Raw genomic sequence first — 18,983 nt, forward strand, 5'->3', positions numbered from 1 at the left:
TAAAAAGAACTTGTGGGATCTTACTGTGCACAAATTACAGCCTGTGTTTCCTACAAAGTATTTCAAAATCTATTTCATTGGCTGTTAAGCGCTTTGAGGCATCCTGATTATGTGAAAGGCACTAGAAAAATGCAAATCTTTCCATTATTTGTTGCAATATCTGCAATAAGTGCCAAGTGGATAGTGACGTCATATGGAGAGGCTGTGAATGGCTGACTCTGGGGGAGGCTATGATTGGCTGGTTCTTCCAGACCCTGTGATTGGCTGCCTCTTTCATAACCTGTGATTTCTTCCAGACTCTGTGATTGGCTGTTCTTTTCATACCATGTGATTTCCTTCAGACTCTGTGAGTGGCTGGTTCTTTCAGACACTGTGATTGGCTGGCTCTTTCATACCATGTGATTTCCTTCGGACGCTGTGATTGGCTGGTTCTTTCAGACCCTGTGATTGGCTCGTTCTGCAAGACCCTGTGATTGGCTGGTTCCTACAGACCTTCTGATTGGCTGAGTCCAGTAGACCATGTGATTGTTTGGGTCCTGCAGCCAATGTAAGTGGCGGGTTCCAGCGGACGCTCTGATTGGCTGCCTCATTCCGGATGTATCAATGTAAACAGCTGGCGGTCGCCGGGCTCCGCGCCGCAGGTAAAGGGACCGGGACCGGGGCCGGGGCCGGGGATCCGGAACCCGCGCGTGCTGCCCTCTCCCTGCTTTGGCCCCGGTCACAGCCGCTTTGTGCTCCCGCGGGTTGAGGGTAGAAACTCACCGGGACACAGTGATTCCGTCCCGGCCTCCAGGCACAGAGAGAGCCGGGGATCCACTCGCTCCCGCCGGGGATCCACTCGATCTCACAGGCGATCCACTCGCTCCCGCCGAGGATCCGCTCGCTCCCATCGAGGATCCGCTCGCTCCCGCCGGGGATCCACTCACTTTCACAGGGGATCCACTCGCTCTCACTACGGGCAATGGAGGAAACAATGCAACCGGAGACCAACCCTCAGTGCTGACCCTCCGACAGTGCAGCACTCCCTCAGTACTGACCCTCTGACAATTCAGTGCTCCCTCAGTACTGATCCTCTGACAGTGCAGCACTCCCTCAGTACTGACCCTCTGACAGTGCAGCACTCCCTCAGTACTGACCCTCTGACAGTGCAGCAATCCCTCAGTACTGACCCTCTGACAGTGCAGCACTCCCTCAGTACTGACCCCCTGACAGTGCAGCGCTCCCTCAGTACTGACCCCCTGACAGTGCAGCGCTCCCTCAGTACTGACCCCCTGACAGTGCAGCACTCCCTCAGTACTGACCCCCTGACAGTGCAGCACTCCCTCAGTACTGACCCCCTGACAGTGCAGCACTCCCTCAGTACTGACCCTCTGACAGTGCAGCACTCCCTCAGTACTGACCCTCTGACAGTGCAGCACTCCCTCAGTACTGACCCTCTGACAGTGCAGCTCTCCCTCAGTACTGACCCTCTGACAGTGCAGCACTCCCTCAGTACTGACCCTCTGACAGTGCAGCACTCCCTCAGTACTGACCCTCCGACAGTGCAGCACTCCCTCAGTACTGACCCTCTGACAGTGCAGCACTTCCTCAGTACTGACCCTCCGACAGTGCAGCCTCAGTACTGACCCTCCGACAGTGCAGCACTCCCTCAGTACTGACCCTCTGACAATTCAGTGCTCCCTCAGTACTGACCCTCTGACAGTGCAGCACTTCCTCAGTACTGACCCTCTGACAGTGCAGCACTCCCTCAGTACTGACCCTCTGACAGTGCAGCAATCCCTCAGTACTGACCCTCTGACAGTGCAGCACTCCCTCAGTACTGACCCCCTGACAGTGCAGCGCTCCCTCAGTACTGACCCCCTGACAGTGCAGCGCTCCCTCAGTACTGACCCCCTGACAGTGCAGCACTCCCTCAGTACTGACCCCCTGACAGTGCAGCACTCCCTCAGTACTGACCCCCTGACAGTGCAGCACTCCCTCAGTACTGACCCCCTGACAGTGCAGCACTCCCTCAGTACTGACCCTCTGACAGTGCAGCACTCCCTCAGTACTGACCCTCTGACAGTGCAGCACTCCCTCAGTACTGACCCTCTGACAGTGCAGCACTCCCTCAGTACTGACCCTCTGACAGTGCAGCACTCCCTCAGCACTAACCCTCTGACCATGCAGCACTCCCTCAGTACTGACCTCTGACCGTGCAGCACTCCCTCGTACTGACCCTCTGACAGTGCAGCACTCCTTCGTACTGACCCTCTGACAGTGCAGCACTCCCTCAGTACCGATTCTCCTACAGTGCAGAGCTTGCTCGTTCCCGACCGTTCGACAGTGCGGCACTCCCTCAGTACTGACCCTCTGACAGTGCAGCACTCCCTCAGCACTGACCCTCTGACAGTGCAGCACTCCTTCAGTACCGATCCTCCAACAGTGCAGCACTTCCTCAGTACTGACCCTCTGACAGTGCAGCACTCCCTCAGTACTGACCCTCTGACAGTGCAGCAATCCCTCAGTACTGACCCTCTGACAGTGCAGCACTCCCTCAATACTGACCCCCTGACAGTGCAGCACTCCCTCAGTACTGACCCCCTGACAGTGCAGCGCTCCCTCAGTACTGACCCCCTGACAGTGCAGCACTCCCTCAGTACTGACCCCCTGACAGTGCAGCACTCCCTCAGTACTGACCCCCTGACAGTGCAGCACTCCCTCAGCACTGACCCTCTGACTGTGCAGCACTCCCTCAGCACTGACCCTCTGACCGTGCAGCACTCCTTCAGTACTGATCCTCCAACAGTGCAGCTCTCCCTCAGTACTGACCCTTTGACAGTGCGGCACTCCCTCAGTACTGACCCTTTGACAGTGCAGCAGTCCCTCAGTACTGACCCTCTGACAGTGCAGCACTCCCTCAGTACTGACCCTCTGACAGTGCAGCACTCCCTCAGTACTGACCCTCTGACAGTGCAGCACTCCCTCAGTACTGACCCTCTGACAGTGCAGCACTCCCTCAGTACTGACCCTCTGACAGTGCAGCACTCCCTCAGTACTGACCCTCTGACAGTGCAGCACTCCCTCAGTACTGACCCTCTGACAGTGCAGCACTCCCTCAGCACTAACCCTCTGACCATGCAGCACTCCCTCAGTACTGACCTCTGACCGTGCAGCACTCCCTCGTACTGACCCTCTGACAGTGCAGCACTCCTTCGTACTGACCCTCTGACAGTGCAGCACTCCCTCAGTACCGATTCTCCTACAGTGCAGAGCTTGCTCGTTCCCGACCGTTCGACAGTGCGGCACTCCCTCAGTACTGATCCTCCAACAGTGCAGCACTGCCTCAGTACTGACCCTCTGACAGTGCAGCACTCCCTCAGTACTGACCCTCTGACAGTGCAGCACTCCCTCAGTACTGACCCTCTGACAGTGCAGCACTCCCTCAGTACTGACCCTCTGACAGTGCAGCACTCCCTCAGTACTGACCCTCTGACAGTGCAGCACTCCCTCAGTACTGACCCTCTGACAGTGCAGCACTCCCTCAGTACTGACCCTCTGACAGTGCAGCACTCCCTCAGCACTGACCCTCTGACAGTGCGGCACTCCCTCAGTACTGACCCCCTGACAGTGCAGCACTCCCTCAGTACTGACCCTCTGACAGTGCAGCACTCCCTCAGTACTGACCTCTGACCGTGCAGCACTCCCTTGTACTGACCCTCTGACAGTGCGGCACTCCCTCAGTACTGACCCTCTGACAGTGCGGCACTCCCTCAGTACTGACCCTTTGACAGTGCGGCACTCCCTCAGTACTGACCCTCTGACAGTGCAGCTCTCCCTCAGTACTGACCCTCTGACAGTGCGGCACTCCCTCAGTACTGACCCTCTGACAGTGCAGCTCTCCCTCATACTGATTCTCCTACAGTGCAGTGCTTGCTCATTCCCTACGGTTCGACAGTGCGGCACTCCCTCAGTATTGACCCTCTGACAGTGCGGCACTCCCTCAGTACTGACCCTCTGACAGTGCGGCACTCCCTCAGTACTGACCCTCTGACAGTGCGGCACTCCCTCAGTACTGACCCTCTGACAGTGCGGCACTCCCTCAGTACTGACCCTCTGACAGTGCGGCACTCCCTCAGTACTGACCCTCCGACAGCGCGGCACTCCCTCAGTACTGACCCTCTGACAGTGCAGCACTCCCACGGTGCTGACCCTCTGACAGTGCAGCCTCAGTACTGACCCTCCGACAGTGCAGCACTCCCTCAGTACTGACCCTCTGACAGTGCAGCACTTCCTCAGTACTGACCCTCTGACGGTGCAGCACTCCCTCAGTACTGACCCTCCGACAGTGCAGCACTTCCTCAGTACTGACCCTCTGACAGTGCAGCACTCCCTCAGTACTGACCCTCTGACAGTGCAGCACTCCCTCAGTACTGACCTTCTGACCGTGCAGCACACCCTTAGCACTGACCCTCTGACAGTGCAGCACTCCCTCAGTACTGACCCTCTGACAGTGCAGCACTCCCTCAGTACTGACCCTCTGACAGCGCAGCACTCCCTCAGTACTGACCCTCTGACAGTGCAACGCTCCCTCAGTACTGACCTTCTGACCGTGCAGCACACCCTTAGCACTGACCCTCTGACAGTGCAGCACTCCCTCAGTACTGACCCTCTGACAGTGCAGCACTCCCTCAGTACTGACCCTCTGACAGCGCAGCACTCCCTCAGTACTGACCCTCTGACAGTGCAACGCTCCCTCAGTACTGACCCTCTGACAGTGCAGTGCTCCCTCAGTACTGACCCCCTGACAGTGCAGCACTCCCTCAGTACTGACCCCCTGACAGTGCACCACTCCCTCAGTACTGACCCTCTGACTGTGCAGCACTCCCTCAGCACTGACCCTCTGACCGTGCAGCACTCCTTCAGTACTGATCCTCCAACAGTGCAGCGCTCCCTCAGTACTGACCCTTTGACAGTGCAGCAGTCCCTCAGTACTGACCCTTTGACAGTGCAGCAGTCCCTCAGTACTGACCCTTTGACAGTGCAGCAGTCCCTCAGTACTGACCCTCTGACAGTGCAGCAGTCCCTCAGTACTGACCCTCTGACAGTGCAGCAGTCCCTCAGTACTGACCCTCTGACAGTGCAGCACTCCGTCAGTACTGACCCTCTGACAGTGCAGCACTCCCTCAGTACTGACCCTCTGACAGTGCAGCACTCCCTCAGTACTGACCCTCTGACAGTGCAGCACTCCCTCAGTACTGACCCTCTGACAGTGCAGCACTCTCTCAGTACTGACCCTCTGACAGTGCAGCACTCCCTCGGTGCTGACCCTCCGACAGTGCAGCCTCAGTACTGACCCTCCGACAGTGCAGCACTCCCTCAGTACTGACCCTCTGACGGTGCAGCACTTCCTCAGTACTGACCCTCTGATGGTGCAGCACTCCCTCAGTACTGACCCTCCAACAGTGCAGCACTTCCTCAGTACTGACCCTCTGACAGTGCAGCACACCCTCAGTACTGACCCTCCGACAGTGCAGCACTCCCTCAGTACTGACCTTCTGACCGTGCAGCACACCCTTAGCACTGACCCTCTGACAGTGCAGCACTCCGTCAGTACTGACCCTCTGACAGTGCAGCACTCCCTCAGTACTGACCCTCTGACAGTGCAGCACTCCCTCAGTACTGACCCTCTGACAGTGCAGCACTCCCTCAGTACTGACCCTCTGACAGTGCAGCACTCTCTCAGTACTGACCCTCTGACAGTGCAGCACTCCCTCGGTGCTGACCCTCCGACAGTGCAGCCTCAGTACTGACCCTCCGACAGTGCAGCACTCCCTCAGTACTGACCCTCTGACGGTGCAGCACTTCCTCAGTACTGACCCTCTGATGGTGCAGCACTCCCTCAGTACTGATCCTCCAACAGTGCAGCACTTCCTCAGTACTGACCCTCTGACAGTGCAGCACACCCTCAGTACTGACCCTCCGACAGTGCAGCACTCCCTCAGTACTGACCTTCTGACCGTGCAGCACACCCTTAGCACTGACCCTCTGACAGTGCAGCACTCCCTCAGTACTGATCCTCTGACAGTGCAGCACTCCCTCAGTACTGACCCTCTGACAGTGCAGCACTCCCTCAGTACTGACCCTCTGACAGTGCAGCACTCCCTCAGTACCGATTCTCCTACAGTGCAGAGCTTGCTCGTTCCCGACCGTTCGACAGTGCGGCACTCCCTCAGTACTGACCCTCTGACAGTGCAGCACTCCCTCAGCGCTGACCCTCTGACAGTGCAGCACTCCTTCAGTACTGATCCTCCAACAGTGCAGCACTCCCTCAGTACTGACCCTCTGACAGTGCAGCACTCCCTCAGTACTGACCCTCTGACAGTGCAGCACTCCCTCAGTACTGACCCTCTGACAGTGCAGCACTCCCTCAGTACTGACCCTCTGACAGTGCAGCACTCCCTGAGCACTGACCCTCTGACAGTGCAGCACTCCCTCAGCACTGACCCTCTGACAGTGCGGCTCTCCCTCAGTACTGACCCCCTGACAGTGCAGCACTCCCTCAGTACTGACCCTCTGACAGTGCAGCACTCCCTCAGTACTGACCTCTGACCGTGCAGCACTCCCTTGTACTGACCCTCTGACAGTGCAGCACTCCCTCAGTACTGACCCTCTGACAGTGCGGCACTCCCTCAGTACTGACCCTCTGACAGTGCGGCACTCCCTCAGTACTGACCCTCTGACAGTGCGGCACTCCCTCAGTACTGACCCTCTGACAGTGCAGCTCTCCCTCAGTACTGACCCTCTGACAGTGCGGCACTCCCTCATACTGATTCTCCTACAGTGCAGTGCTTGCTCGTTCCCTACGGTTCGACAGTGCGGCACTCCCTCAGTACTGACCCTCTGACAGTGCAGCACTCACTTCGTCCTGATCCTTGAGGTTGAGCCTGGAATTTGTGCTGAAGTCTCTGGGCTGGTGCTCAAATCCACAATCTTTTGACCCACATGCGAGAGTGATACGCATTGAGGCACTGCTGTCAGTTTCCCTTGATTCTAAAATCAGTTGGAAAGGGGCAGTGAGGAATGAGAGCGTGTTTAAATGTTGGTCCTTTCTGGTTATGTTACAGGTTGTGTTTCTTTGTTTCAGTTCTGTACAGAACTTTTACATTTCACAGTCACAGACCTGCAGGAAGTATGGAAAAGAACCTGCAGCTGGTCAGGAATATTGTTCCACCTTTAATCGAGAAAAAACATAAAGGACAAGATGGAAAGATAGGGATTATTGGTGGATGTACTGAGTGAGTGCACTGTAGACCCCATTACTGTCACATTCTTTATTTTCTTGGTTTGAACTGAAACTATGGGCTGTCGATGAAATTGCACATGGCAGCAAACAGTTCGGGCACTTTCTGGATGTTTGTTTGTGTTTTGAGTCTTGCTAAAGTTGTCAGACTGTAACAACAGCCTGCATTTACACAGCACTGCAACCATCAGCTAATGTTCCTCGTGATTCAGAGGTGGAGGTGCATGCTGAGGCTGGGACAGTGGGAGGAGGGGTGTAGGGGCAGAGGCTGGGGCAGTTGGGGAAGAGGAGACAGGGAGAATGGGGATGGGAGTAGGGGGTAGTGATGGGAGGGTGGCTGAGGGAGAAGAGAGGGAAGCTGGGGGAGAGACGGTCTGTGGGTCTAATAGGGAATGATGTAGAACAGCTACCATCAACTGCCAGTGTGCAATGTATACTTGCCATTTGTATTTTCAGTTTAAAAGTACTCACACACAAAATAAAACTGGGTGAAAAATAATAATTGGGAAAATTAAATAACTTGTGTCACACAAAAACTATGTTTCAATAAATTCTGTCCATTTTTCTCATTTACAGGTATACAGGGGCACCTTACTTTGCTGCAATTGCGAGTCTTAAAGTGGTAGGTTCTTAACCCGAGTCTGAAGAATGATATTTATATTTTGAAAAAAAATTGTCCCAGTTTCTGTTGGGTTTGAATATTAGAGACACATATACTGACCAGTTTACAACAGCACCTTTGGAACACAGTGATAGAACAGTGTTGACTTTAACTGATTTATCTTTTCAATTGCAAAATCTCTCAGGAACATTGAACTTGTGTAGCATACTGCAGATAATTAGACCTCAGAGTTTTGGCTGTGAAGAGAAACGCGCTGTCAGCTGAACTGCTCAGCGACTTTGTGTTTCACATGTTGTGTTGGCGTCAGCACACAATGGAATTGAAATTAAAGAATTTGTATTTATACAGGACAGAGGAGCCCAGCAGTTGTTAGATTGTTGTAAAAACTCAACCGGTTCACTGACCCGTTAGATTGGAAACTGTCGGTGAAGCCCATTTGAATCTACACGTGACTCCAAACCCATGCCGTATGGTTGGGCTCTAGTGTCCTCAGCAACCAAAGATGAGAATAAATGCAGGCTGGCCAGACCTGTTTGGATTGTGTGTTGCTGGATACAGTAGGTGTGGATGTGAGAAAGTTGCTGAGGTGTGTGAAGTATATTTAATCTCTCTTTTGCTTCCCTAGGGTGCTGACCTTTCCCATGTCTTCTGCACTAAAGATGCTGCACCAGTTATTAAATCCTACAGCCCGAATGTCATTGTGCATCCTGTCCTGTAAGTTTACTTTATGTCCTTAACAAGAAGCAGCGCAAAGCTCCTCGAGTCTGTTTGAGGCAGATTACAGGCAATGTTGTTACGATCTGGTTAGGGAACATTAATGTTTAAAGAAATTCAAGCAACTAGCAATTAACCGACAGAAATACCCCACAAGATTTCATGTTTTTAGACAAAAACAAACTTTGTTGTATATCAAAAAAATTAAACAAATTAAGCACTGTTAATACTATAGCTCATAACGACTGATGCTATAAACTCAGTTCTACTTTCCCCTCCGAGCGTTCCTTCATCTTACAAAATCTTTAAGATTCATTTACTTTTCCTGGGACCAACTCAAAAATTATATCACCGCCCTCTGGCATTCACTGATTTTTCTTCAGTGTTCCAGTCATTCACCAAGGTACATGGGGGCCTTCCATTAGCTTTTGGTGAAACGACTCTCCAATTTCTTTACTGCTCTTGTGACTCTGGATTCCACAGCTCCAGCACAGCCTCCCTGCGACTCCTGCGCAGTGACTTAAAACGTCAGAAAACACCCTTGGTATCCAGTAGCCCACTGCTATGGTTTCAAAATTCAACCAAACTGATTACTTCCAGAACTCCAGCTGCAACAAGATTAACTTATTGAGAAGATTACTGCAGATTCCTTCCTTTAGCTTCCATCAAAACAAATTTTTCCAGTCATTTTCCCCTTACCAACTGCATCATGGATGAAGATCCAGCATTTACTTCACTGCAGCTGGAGGTCTGGCTTTCTCTCACAACTTCCAAGGAGCTCCAAGTTCCTGGGTAAACTGCAAATTAACTACCTTTTAATTCTAAAGCTTTCCTTAATTCTGGGAAACCACATGAAGATCCCGCACTTGAATAGCTGCTGACATTATATCTCTGGTTCTTTAGCTAAATAAGCCCTCTTGCTGTTCTTTGATATTACCATTCTAACTGTTAACTTCTGTTTTAAGTGTAATAAACTCCAAGCTTGATTGAATTGGCTTTTACTTCAGGTTACCTTTACCAGTTTCTAAACCAGATGCCCCCATTTTCTGCAATTAAAACTTTAATTCCTAAAACTTAGTTATATTCTAAAACATACAAATTATGAACTAGATATTTACAAGAATATAATCAAAGGGTTTAAAGTGATGAAAGGTTTGGACAGGTTAGATAGAAGCAGACTGTTTCCAGTATTCAAAGGGTGAAAAATAATGGGTCATTGATAGAAGGTTAACTAAGAGATTTAGGACAGGGACCAGGAGAAAAGTCCTCACACAGAGAGAGTTGGGAGGCTGTGGGATTCACTCGCAGAGTTAGAGCTGGAATCAGAAACCTTGCCAACATATGGGATTAGATAAAGGGAGTTGAAGGATTACAGAATCTGGATTGGTAACGGTGATTAGTTGCTCTTGCCGATGTGGACAGGATGGGCCAAAGTGCCTGTACCTGGGGCTGGGATGGCAGTGTGGATACGGTGGGGGGAGGTGGGGTAGGCAGAGCTCAGCATTGTGTTGTTTCCTGAGTTGCTACTGATTTATCATCCTTCCCAGAGAGACGCCCATATCAATGCAGATCAATCCAACAGTGAGCAGACGCACTGACCCTATCCGAAGTACCCAGTTAGCGAGTGCAGAGTTGTGTTGTTAAACTGTATCCTATTTGGCAATGTGGTTTTGTTTTTTCAGAGACAGTTCCAGTGGTGTGGTGGATGTGGAGAAATGGTTTCCTGCTCTGCACACAATGGTGATTGGGCCGGGGTTAGGAAGAGATGAGAAAGTCTTAGAGAATACCAAGGTGAGGATCACAATCCATGTGACAGTTCCTGTAGTGAGGTCAACCAGGAGGTACTTTGGATGGTTAGAAGCAGGCAGCCAGTGTGCTGTTGGTACTCTGTTCCTTCTCTCTACACATCTCAGAGGGCAGGGACGAGAGGGAATGAGAGCGTTGGAGGGTGAGAAGGGCCGGGGTATGGGGGAGATAGGGGGCTCGGGGCAGGGCTGGGGTTGACATTTCCAGGGCCAGTTTCTCAGGAGCTGATACGTCAATGTGTGTGTTTTTGGTGGGTGGGGGTTGAGGGTTGGAGTTGTGACGGGGTGGGAAGTGTGCTGATTTGAGTGGGCGAGTACTGCCTCTCTGAGGTCTCGGCATGACTGGGTCACCCTGAGGCAGCTTGTTCCACAGCCTTACTGGAGGTCATTAGAGGACCAGCGATAAGGTTCATGCTTACAGTAAACTTACCTGAATGTGGAATTCAGAGAGGCAGGTGTCACAACCCTGCGTCCTGAGAATACAGACAACATCCATCCCTATCCCCACAATGCTACCAACATTCCTCCCCAACTGCTCCTGCATCCCATAGGAGCAGGAGGAGGCTATTCAACACCTTGTTTGTTCCACCATTCCAATCGATCATGGCTGATCTGTCTGTATCTTACCTCCCATCTCCCCACTTTGGTTCCTTGTCCATTCGTCCCCTTACCCAACAAAAACCTATCAAACTCTCAGTTTTGAAATTTTCAGTTGACCCCAGCTTCTTACTTAATGAGAGAGTTCCAGATTTCTGTTCTCCTTTGTGTGAAGAAGTGCTTCCTGACATCACCGCTGAACGGCCTGGTTCAAATTTAAAGATTCTGGCCCCTTGTTCTGGACTCTTTCCTCCTCCCCCCACTAGAGGAAATAGTTTCTATCAACCATATCAAATCCTTTAACCATCTTGAACACCCCAATTCAATCACCCCTTAATCTTCTAAGTTTAAGGGAATCCAAACCTAGTCTATGCAACCTGTCCATTTTTATCCCTGTCCTATTGATATTAACGTTAACTTGACCCAGGGGCTGGAGTTAGCATCAGATGGGCCCAGCCTTCAAACACTCACCACCAGGAAAGCTGCTTCTTGCTGTTCATAGCTCACCTGCTTCATAGATAAGAGGGCTGAGTCCCAATAGAGGGGACATCCCAGGCCCCACAATTTACCCTGTGCCTAGAATATCCAAGCACCCATCTTTTAACAGTTGAATTCTGGGGGTAAATCTCACGATGTGGCATCACTCCTGTTGTTCCTCTGGTGTCTCACTACGCTGCTGGGGACAATAACTCAGTTACAGAACACGAGTAATGTTGGATAATGCCTCAATTGAATCAAATCTGAATCTGTTGACGCTCATATTGCCTGTGGCATCTCTGGCTCCGCAGAAAATTCAATATGAATTTAAAAAGTGTATCGTCACCAATATAGGACAGTCACTAATAAATCCAATCAGGAATTCAGGAGAAACTTCTTTACCCAGAGTGGTGACAATGTGGGGATCACTACCTCGGAGTGGTTGAAGTGAACAGTATAGACACGGGAAGCTGGATAAACACATGAGGGAGAAAGAAATAGAAGGATATGCTGATAGGGTGGGAGGAGACTTGAATGTGGCTTAAACACTGACGGACAGCGAATGGCCTGTTTCTGTGTTGTAAGCTCTGTAATGTGGGCAGCCTGTTAAATCCTTGCGAGTTGGAGAATTAAGTTTTTTTCTTGAGTGATGTGGTGACTGAAAGCGAATTTCTTTCACAACAGGTTATAATAGAGAAGTGTAAGCAGCGAGGGTTGCCCATTGTAATCGATGCCGTGAGTAAATCTTTTTGGCTCCAATTCACACAGAACTCACCATACTTTAAGCTTTGGGATCTCGCATTTCTTGGATTGTATATTAACTGTCGAATCTGTCACTGCTGAATCCAGAATTGGCATTTCTATTTCACGAAATTGTCTTTCGTGATCTTAGGACACCCCAAGCGCTTTCCAGCTAGTGAAGTACTTTTGAAGTGTAGTCACTGTTGGAATGCAGAAAACAGCAGCCAGTTTGCACACAGCAAGATCCCATAAACAGCAATATGATCTGTTAGTTGAGAGATAAATGTTGACCGGGACACTGGGGAGAACTCTACTAATCTTTTCTGAAATAGTGTTGTGGTAACTTTTAAATCCATCTGCGACAGTGCCTCTGACACTCAGCGCTCCCTCTGTGATGCAATGGGAATGCCTGTCTAGATTATCTGCTTAATTCGCTGTTTGGAGCCCTCACATTACGAAAAGCAAAGAATCCATGTTATTTAATTAAAAAAATTGTCTCTAAGCATAGTACGGGTGTGTAGAAGAATAGATCATTTTTTGAATTTTTAAGCTGGGAAATTAATTGTTCGATTCTCCTTGTGTCCTGGGCACCAACCATCAAGAATCTTGACAGTTTTTATCCTTTTCTTTTTCAGGATGGATTATGGGTGATTGTCCAAGAACCCTCTGTGATTCAGGGATACAGTAAAGCCATCCTAACACCAAATGTCATTGAATTTGCCAGACTGTACAACACAGTGGTGAGTCTTTGAGCAGGTAAACAGCGGGACTTTTTAACCAGCAGTGTGCTCAGTGGGAGCATGTTAGCCACCTCAACCTTTGGTGGGTTGAATGACATCTTAAAAAGCAGTTGCTTTAGTAACATTAGCTCTGAACTGGCTGATTGCATCAGTCAGCTTGGACACAACTCTTACAAAGTTGCTTAGTATTACCTTGTCTCTTTGAGAAACCGTTTCCATTGATAGAAATGTTGGTAACCAGAGGGACACAAATATAAGGTATTTGGTAAAAGAACCAGGGAGGAAATTAGATATTTTTAATGCAAATTGTTGTAATCTGGAACGCACTGTATGAATGTGTGTTGGAAGCAGATTTAACTTTAATAAGATCATAAGAAACAGGAGCAGGAATAGGCCATTCAGCCCATCAAGCCAGCTCTGCCATTCAACATGATCATGGTGGATCTGGTTATGGCCTTCACTCAACTTTCTTGCTTTCCCCCATTACTCTTGATTCTCTAGTAGATCAAAAATCTGTCTAACTCAGCCTTGAATATATTCAATGACCTGAAAAGAATTCCAAGTATTAACACTCTGAGAGAAGAAATTCCTCCTCATCTGTCATAAATGGGAGCCCATTATTTTTAATACTATGCCCCCTTGTTCTAGATTCCCACACAAGGGGAACCATCCGCTCAGAATCTTATGTTTCAATAAGATCACCTTCTCATTCTTCTAAACTCCGATGAGTATAGGCCCAACTTGCTCAATCTTTCCTCATAAGAGAATCCCTTCAACCCAGGAATCAGCCAAGTGAACCTTCTGTGAACTGCTTCCAATGCAAGTATACCCTTCTTAAGTAAGGAGACTAAAACTGTACACAACACTCTAGGTGTGCTCTCACCAATACCCCATACAGTTGTAGCAAGACCTCCCTACTTTTATACTGTATCCTCCTTGCAATAAAGGCCAACATTCCATTTACCTTCCTAATCACTTGCTGTACATGAATGCTGACTTTTTGTAATTCGTATACAAGGTCACCTTGATCCCTCTGTACTGCAGCATTCTGTCGTCTCTCTCCATGTAAATAATATTCTGCTTCTCTATTCTTCCTGCCAAAATCGACAACTTCACGTTTTTCCACATTGTACTGCAACTGCCAAATTTTTGCCCCTTCGCTTAGCCTATCTATCTCTCTTTGCAGACATCCAAAAGGGGAACTGAATAAGTATTTGAATAGAATAAATTTGTGGGGCAATGGGGGAAGAGCAGGGGAACAGGGATAATTCGATAGGTCTTTCAGAGAGCTGGCACAGGCATGATAGACCAACGGCCTCCTCTGTGCTGTATGATTCTACTATGCTTTGCACAGTTTGTTATAAGCATTCGGGTAGATGAGAAGTCACATGGATTCTCTGTGCTTAGCTCAAGGGTCCTTTGGATGAGTACGATCACCAGGGCAACTTGCTTCAACTCAGCCAAGCACTGGGGAACGTGACTATTGTCCAGAAGGGACAGAAGGATCTAATTTCAGATGGAACCACAGGTGAGCTATACTAATGTAAACTTTGTCACCTGTTCCAGGCTAATTGGTTGTTTTGGGCAGGAGCCCCACAAACTTATGCAATGTCTGCTCTCCTCTTGCCAGTTGCACATTTCTGGTGTCCATCGCTGCAACATTGGTGATCGTGACTTCAACTGTCTGGGCCCTAAAGTCAGAATTCTCTCCTTAAACCTTTTTAAAACTCTGCCTAAAATACTTACCTCTTTGAGTAACCAACTTGATATCATCTGATGAGCTCGATGTCAAATTTTGTTTGACATTCGCTCCTGGGAAGCACTTTGGGACATTTTACACATTAAAGACACAGGTTGTTGAGGAAAGCAACAGTGAGACTTTGCAAACTCTTCAATGTAAACAAGAGATGCATTGATGTGGATGCGTTTGATAACTTTGGAAATCAAGCCAATCGGATAGTGACAGAAAAATATCAGCTTTTTTTTTATTTGTTACTTTTCGATTGTTGAGATTCTAATAATCAGATTTTTACTTATATAAAGGGTTTAATTTTGGGTGTTTTCCAACAATTCCCAACTCGGAGCTCCTGTTTTGTGTCCAAACCAGCTGGGTTTTAGTTCATTTGACAATAATAGATCCAATCTGTCCTTTAAGAATCGGCCACACTAATATATTAAAAGTCTCCATTAATTCAAAAAGATTATCCAATATAGGAGTGAAGAGCGGACTGGGAATTAGCACTCAGCAGTGGAGTTTGTCCTGATACTTGGACTGACCAGTGGCTCCTTACAGGGGGACAATGAATGATTAAATTATGATTAAACCAGTGTTAAATACAAAATTGACGTTTCCACACTGAATCATTTATATGCAACAGTAGGTTTCGGTTAGGCCAATGTAACATTTAAATGTTTCAGACACTGAGAATCAGCTTAATTCAAATAATTCATAACATCATCTACTGTTTCCCTGTGTTATACAATATTTTAACCCATAGTCAAATAAAGCAGCCACAAGGACAAAAAAAACTTGTGTGAAGTTCACATGCATCACTGATTAATGATGCTGTCTATCACTCACTACTTATCTCATAAATAAAATGTAATTCACTCCATTTGGATTCTCAACTAACCACAAGTGACAGGACAGAGAAAAAACAAACTTGCATTCCTAAAGCACCTTTCATGACCTTGGAACATCCCAAAGTGATTCACAGCTGGTGAAGTCCTGTTGAGGTGTAGTCACTGTTCTAATGTCGAAAACACAGAAACCCTCAGTGCAGGACTCCCTCTGTGCCCCCCCCCCCCCCCCCCCCCCCCCAAATCTCCCGCGCAGCACAGCAGTTGCTCAGTGCTGCTGTGGAAGCGTCACCTTAGATTTTGTCCCCCTGTAAATATTCAATGTGGAGTTATCACAGGTGATTCAATGTTGAGGGGGAGGGGTGGGTGGGTGGTTAGGGGGTGTTTACAGAGGGAACAAGGGAGCATTTGCACTGAATGATTAAATTATGATTAAACCAGTGTTAAATACAAAATTGACGTTTCCACACTGAATCATTTATACGCAACAGTAGGTTTCGGTTAGGCCAATGTAACATTTAAATGTTTCAGACACTGAGAATCAGCTTAATTCAAATAATTCATAACATCATCTACTGGTACAGGTTCCGGACTGATTAAACAGATCTTATCTCCTTTCTAAATCTTTCTCCTTTTTAAAGTTCATTAGTAAGTGGATAATTTTAACATGTGTTTCTCGTAAAGGTTAAGCTAACGGAGTACCTGTTTCTCTGTGTTTAGTGCTGGTATGCTCACAGCAAGGCAGTGGTCGGAGGTGTGGAGGTCAGGGAGACCTCCTTTCTGGATCACTGGGGGTCCTTGCCCACTGGGCTTTCACCGCTGGGAACGAGAAAACAGATGGGTAAGAATGGCCAATGGTGTGCCTCTGAGCAGTGGAAATACGTTTGGGGTTGTATTATTTGTGATGCTAATGAGCCTGTACCTGCTTACACAGGAGTGCCTCGTTTGGAATAGTGCTGGCACTCCCGCCTCTGTGTTATGGGTTCAAACCCCACTCCAGACAGTAGCACAGATCTAGACGGTGTCAGGGAGAATAGAGACTGAAGCTTCAGTCAGCAGGGGGCAAACTGGAGCGTTGTCTCGAGTAGAATATTCAAGTCCAGTGGATATGTCTCTTCTCCAACCCACCCCCCCCCCACAACCCCACCCCACACACACACACACACACACACACACACACACATATATGGGGTTGTGGACTGTAGGCTCTGTACATTATATGGCGTTGGGACTCTATTGCCTGGTATAAAGATAGCTTTGGTCATAAATGCAACCTATCAGACTGTTAAACAGCCTCACAAAGTTACCAAGGGAAATACAAGAGCAATATCCTGGTTAAACAGGATGGTTAATTGACAAATCTCTGCAGAATGTAGATATGTCTGGTTCAAGTCAATGATGAATCTAACTGTAACCAAAGATCCAGAACCATGTGCTCTGGGCAGAAGAGACTTTTAAAAATCTAGTTACTTATTTCTCCTGTTTGGACTTCTGCTGCCTCTGCATCAGTTTCCCAGCTCAGACTCTATGATGCTTCCTTATTTCTCTCACTGCTTGCGAGGCCAGGTTGGAAAAAGCTGCTGTCCCCCTTCTCCTGGCAATGTTTAACATCCTGGCTGGAGCCCTAATGCCCCTGTGGCTGAAATGGGAGAGGTCATGTGCAAAATTGGGAGAATGAAAGTGCATTTTCACACACTCCAATGCAGTGATGCATTGTCCATTAATCATGTCTGCAGTGAATCGGGGATGCAGAACACTAAAAAGCAGTACTTTAGAGAGATTTCTTTTTTGATTTGTGTCAAAGGGAAGATTTAACAGATGCTCAAATTTATAAAGGGTTTTGATAAGGAGAAACTGCTTCCACTGACAGGAGGGTCAGTAACAATAGACACAGAATTAAGGTAATTGGCAAAAGAACCAGAGGGGAAATGAGGAGAATTCTTTTTACACAATGAATTGTTATGATCTGGAATGCGCTGCCTAAGAGGGTAGTGGAAGCAGATTCAGTGATAACTTTCAAAAGGGCAATTGGATAAACACTTGAAAAGGAGAAATTTTCAGGGTTCTGGGAAAAGAACAGGCGAGTGGGACAGACACAAAGCTGTGATGTATGATTTTAAGATGTGGGTGTCTCTGAGCCTTTCCTACAGTAGCTCATCGTACTCTCTGTTCTCCCTCAGGTTAAATCCCACTCTTGTAGCTGCATTTGGAGCCTGTGCCTTGACGAGGCAGTGCAACCACCAGGCTTTCCAAAAACACCGACGATCAATGACAACCTCGGACATGATTGTGGAGATTAGTACGGCTTTTAACAAACTCTTTGAGAGCTAATGGGAAGAATCAGCTTTTGGCAGGAAAAGTGTGATGAATACTGTACTGAAGTGCCAGAGTTCATGTGGTCTGCACTGGCTGTTTGTGGGCAGTCCCCAACTTGGCAATGTCTCTGATGATTTTCTTGCTAAAATGTATAAGTCCAGCTGGCCAGCTACAGTTAAAAAACAGGAACCAGCAGTTACGATGGGCTGAATTCCTATGATTCCTATCTCAGGAATAAACACATCAAAATAATGGAAATATTTTGATGAATATAAGTGTAACTGCTGGAGTGGGGGACAGGAGAGCAGGTCCAGCATTATAAAATCCAATGCCTCGTTACCATGCTTCAGCCTTTTATGTTGGATGAGTTGCTAGAGTGTCGATTGAAGTTAATTTCACTCTCTGATCTAAATAAAAACATTACAGCATTGTATTGAACAGATTGCTTTTTCAATAATGGTGTCTAAATTTCCTTGTTTTAACAGCTGAGTATACAAATTTGAAGGCAATTTACCTTAGGCTGTAACTCACTGATCTGCACGGTGAATGTTTGACATATGATATTGAGAATTAGGATCGTTGCTGGTCACCTGGACATGAGCCCACTGCGGGCATGAGGAGGCAGGAGGTATGTTTAGTTAAGCTACAGTTGGATCACTGAGTGTCAGCTGTGGTTCAGTGCCTCTGAATCAAAAAGTTGTGGGTTCAAACCTCACTCCAGAGATTGAGCCAATAATCCAGGCTGATAACTCCAGCACAGTACTAAGGGAACGCCACACTGTTGGAAGGGCGGTATCGAGGGAGTGCCATGCTGTCAAAGGTGCCATTTTTCACGGATCCTGGACTTTAAATCTATCAGCACAGAAGTAGACCACTTGGCCCATATCCCTGTGCTGGCTTTTTGAAAGAGCTATCCAATTAGTCCTACTCTCCTGCTCTTTCCCCAGAGCCCTGCAATTTTCACCCCATTCACATATTTATTCAATTCTCTTAAGTTACTAGCCAATCTGCTTCTACCACCCTTTTCAGGCAGAGTAAACAATTGTGTTTTTTAAAAAAAACATTCCCTGCCACATAGTTGTTAATTTTTTAATTGTCTCAGAGAGCTG

The 18,983-nt window shown here is 48.2% G+C and overlaps 1 protein-coding gene across 3 annotated transcripts; it reads left to right on the forward strand.

The window, feature by feature from the left end:
* Positions 1-522: 522 nt before the first annotated feature.
* On the forward strand, positions 523-18,307 carry naxd (NAD(P)HX dehydratase). Of its 3 annotated transcripts, none has more exons than XM_041198582.1 (10): positions 523-641; positions 7,127-7,277; positions 7,859-7,904; positions 8,530-8,618; positions 10,301-10,409; positions 12,182-12,232; positions 12,874-12,978; positions 14,386-14,506; positions 16,279-16,399; positions 17,739-18,307. In XM_041198582.1, exons 1-10 carry the CDS (start codon positions 596-598, stop codon positions 17,887-17,889), a joined length of 990 nt encoding a protein of 329 aa, XP_041054516.1. In that variant the 5' UTR covers positions 523-595; the 3' UTR covers positions 17,890-18,307. The 3 variants fall into 3 exon arrangements, with proteins under 3 accessions (XP_041054516.1, XP_041054517.1, XP_041054518.1); XM_041198584.1 differs by having other exon boundaries at positions 616-641; positions 7,107-7,277; XM_041198583.1 differs by lacking the exon at positions 12,182-12,232.
* Positions 18,308-18,983: the final 676 nt, after the last annotated feature.

Source organism: Carcharodon carcharias, chromosome 11 (genome assembly GCF_017639515.1).
Source record: "Carcharodon carcharias isolate sCarCar2 chromosome 11, sCarCar2.pri, whole genome shotgun sequence".
Classification (NCBI taxonomy): Eukaryota; Metazoa; Chordata; class Chondrichthyes; order Lamniformes; family Lamnidae; genus Carcharodon; species Carcharodon carcharias.

What these genes read in the sequence shown, in the direction of transcription:
- naxd (XM_041198582.1), top strand. Translation starts at nt 596, where the DNA reads ATGTATCAATGTAAACAGCTGGCGGTCGCCGGGCTCCGCGCCGCAG. An exon ending in CGCCGGGCTCCGCGCCGCAG is followed by an intron (nt 642 to 7,126) that starts GTAAAGGGACCG and finishes TCTTTGTTTCAG; the next exon opens with TTCTGTACAGAACTTTTACA. An exon ending in ATTATTGGTGGATGTACTGA is followed by an intron (nt 7,278 to 7,858) that starts GTGAGTGCACTG and finishes TCTCATTTACAG; the next exon opens with GTATACAGGGGCACCTTACT.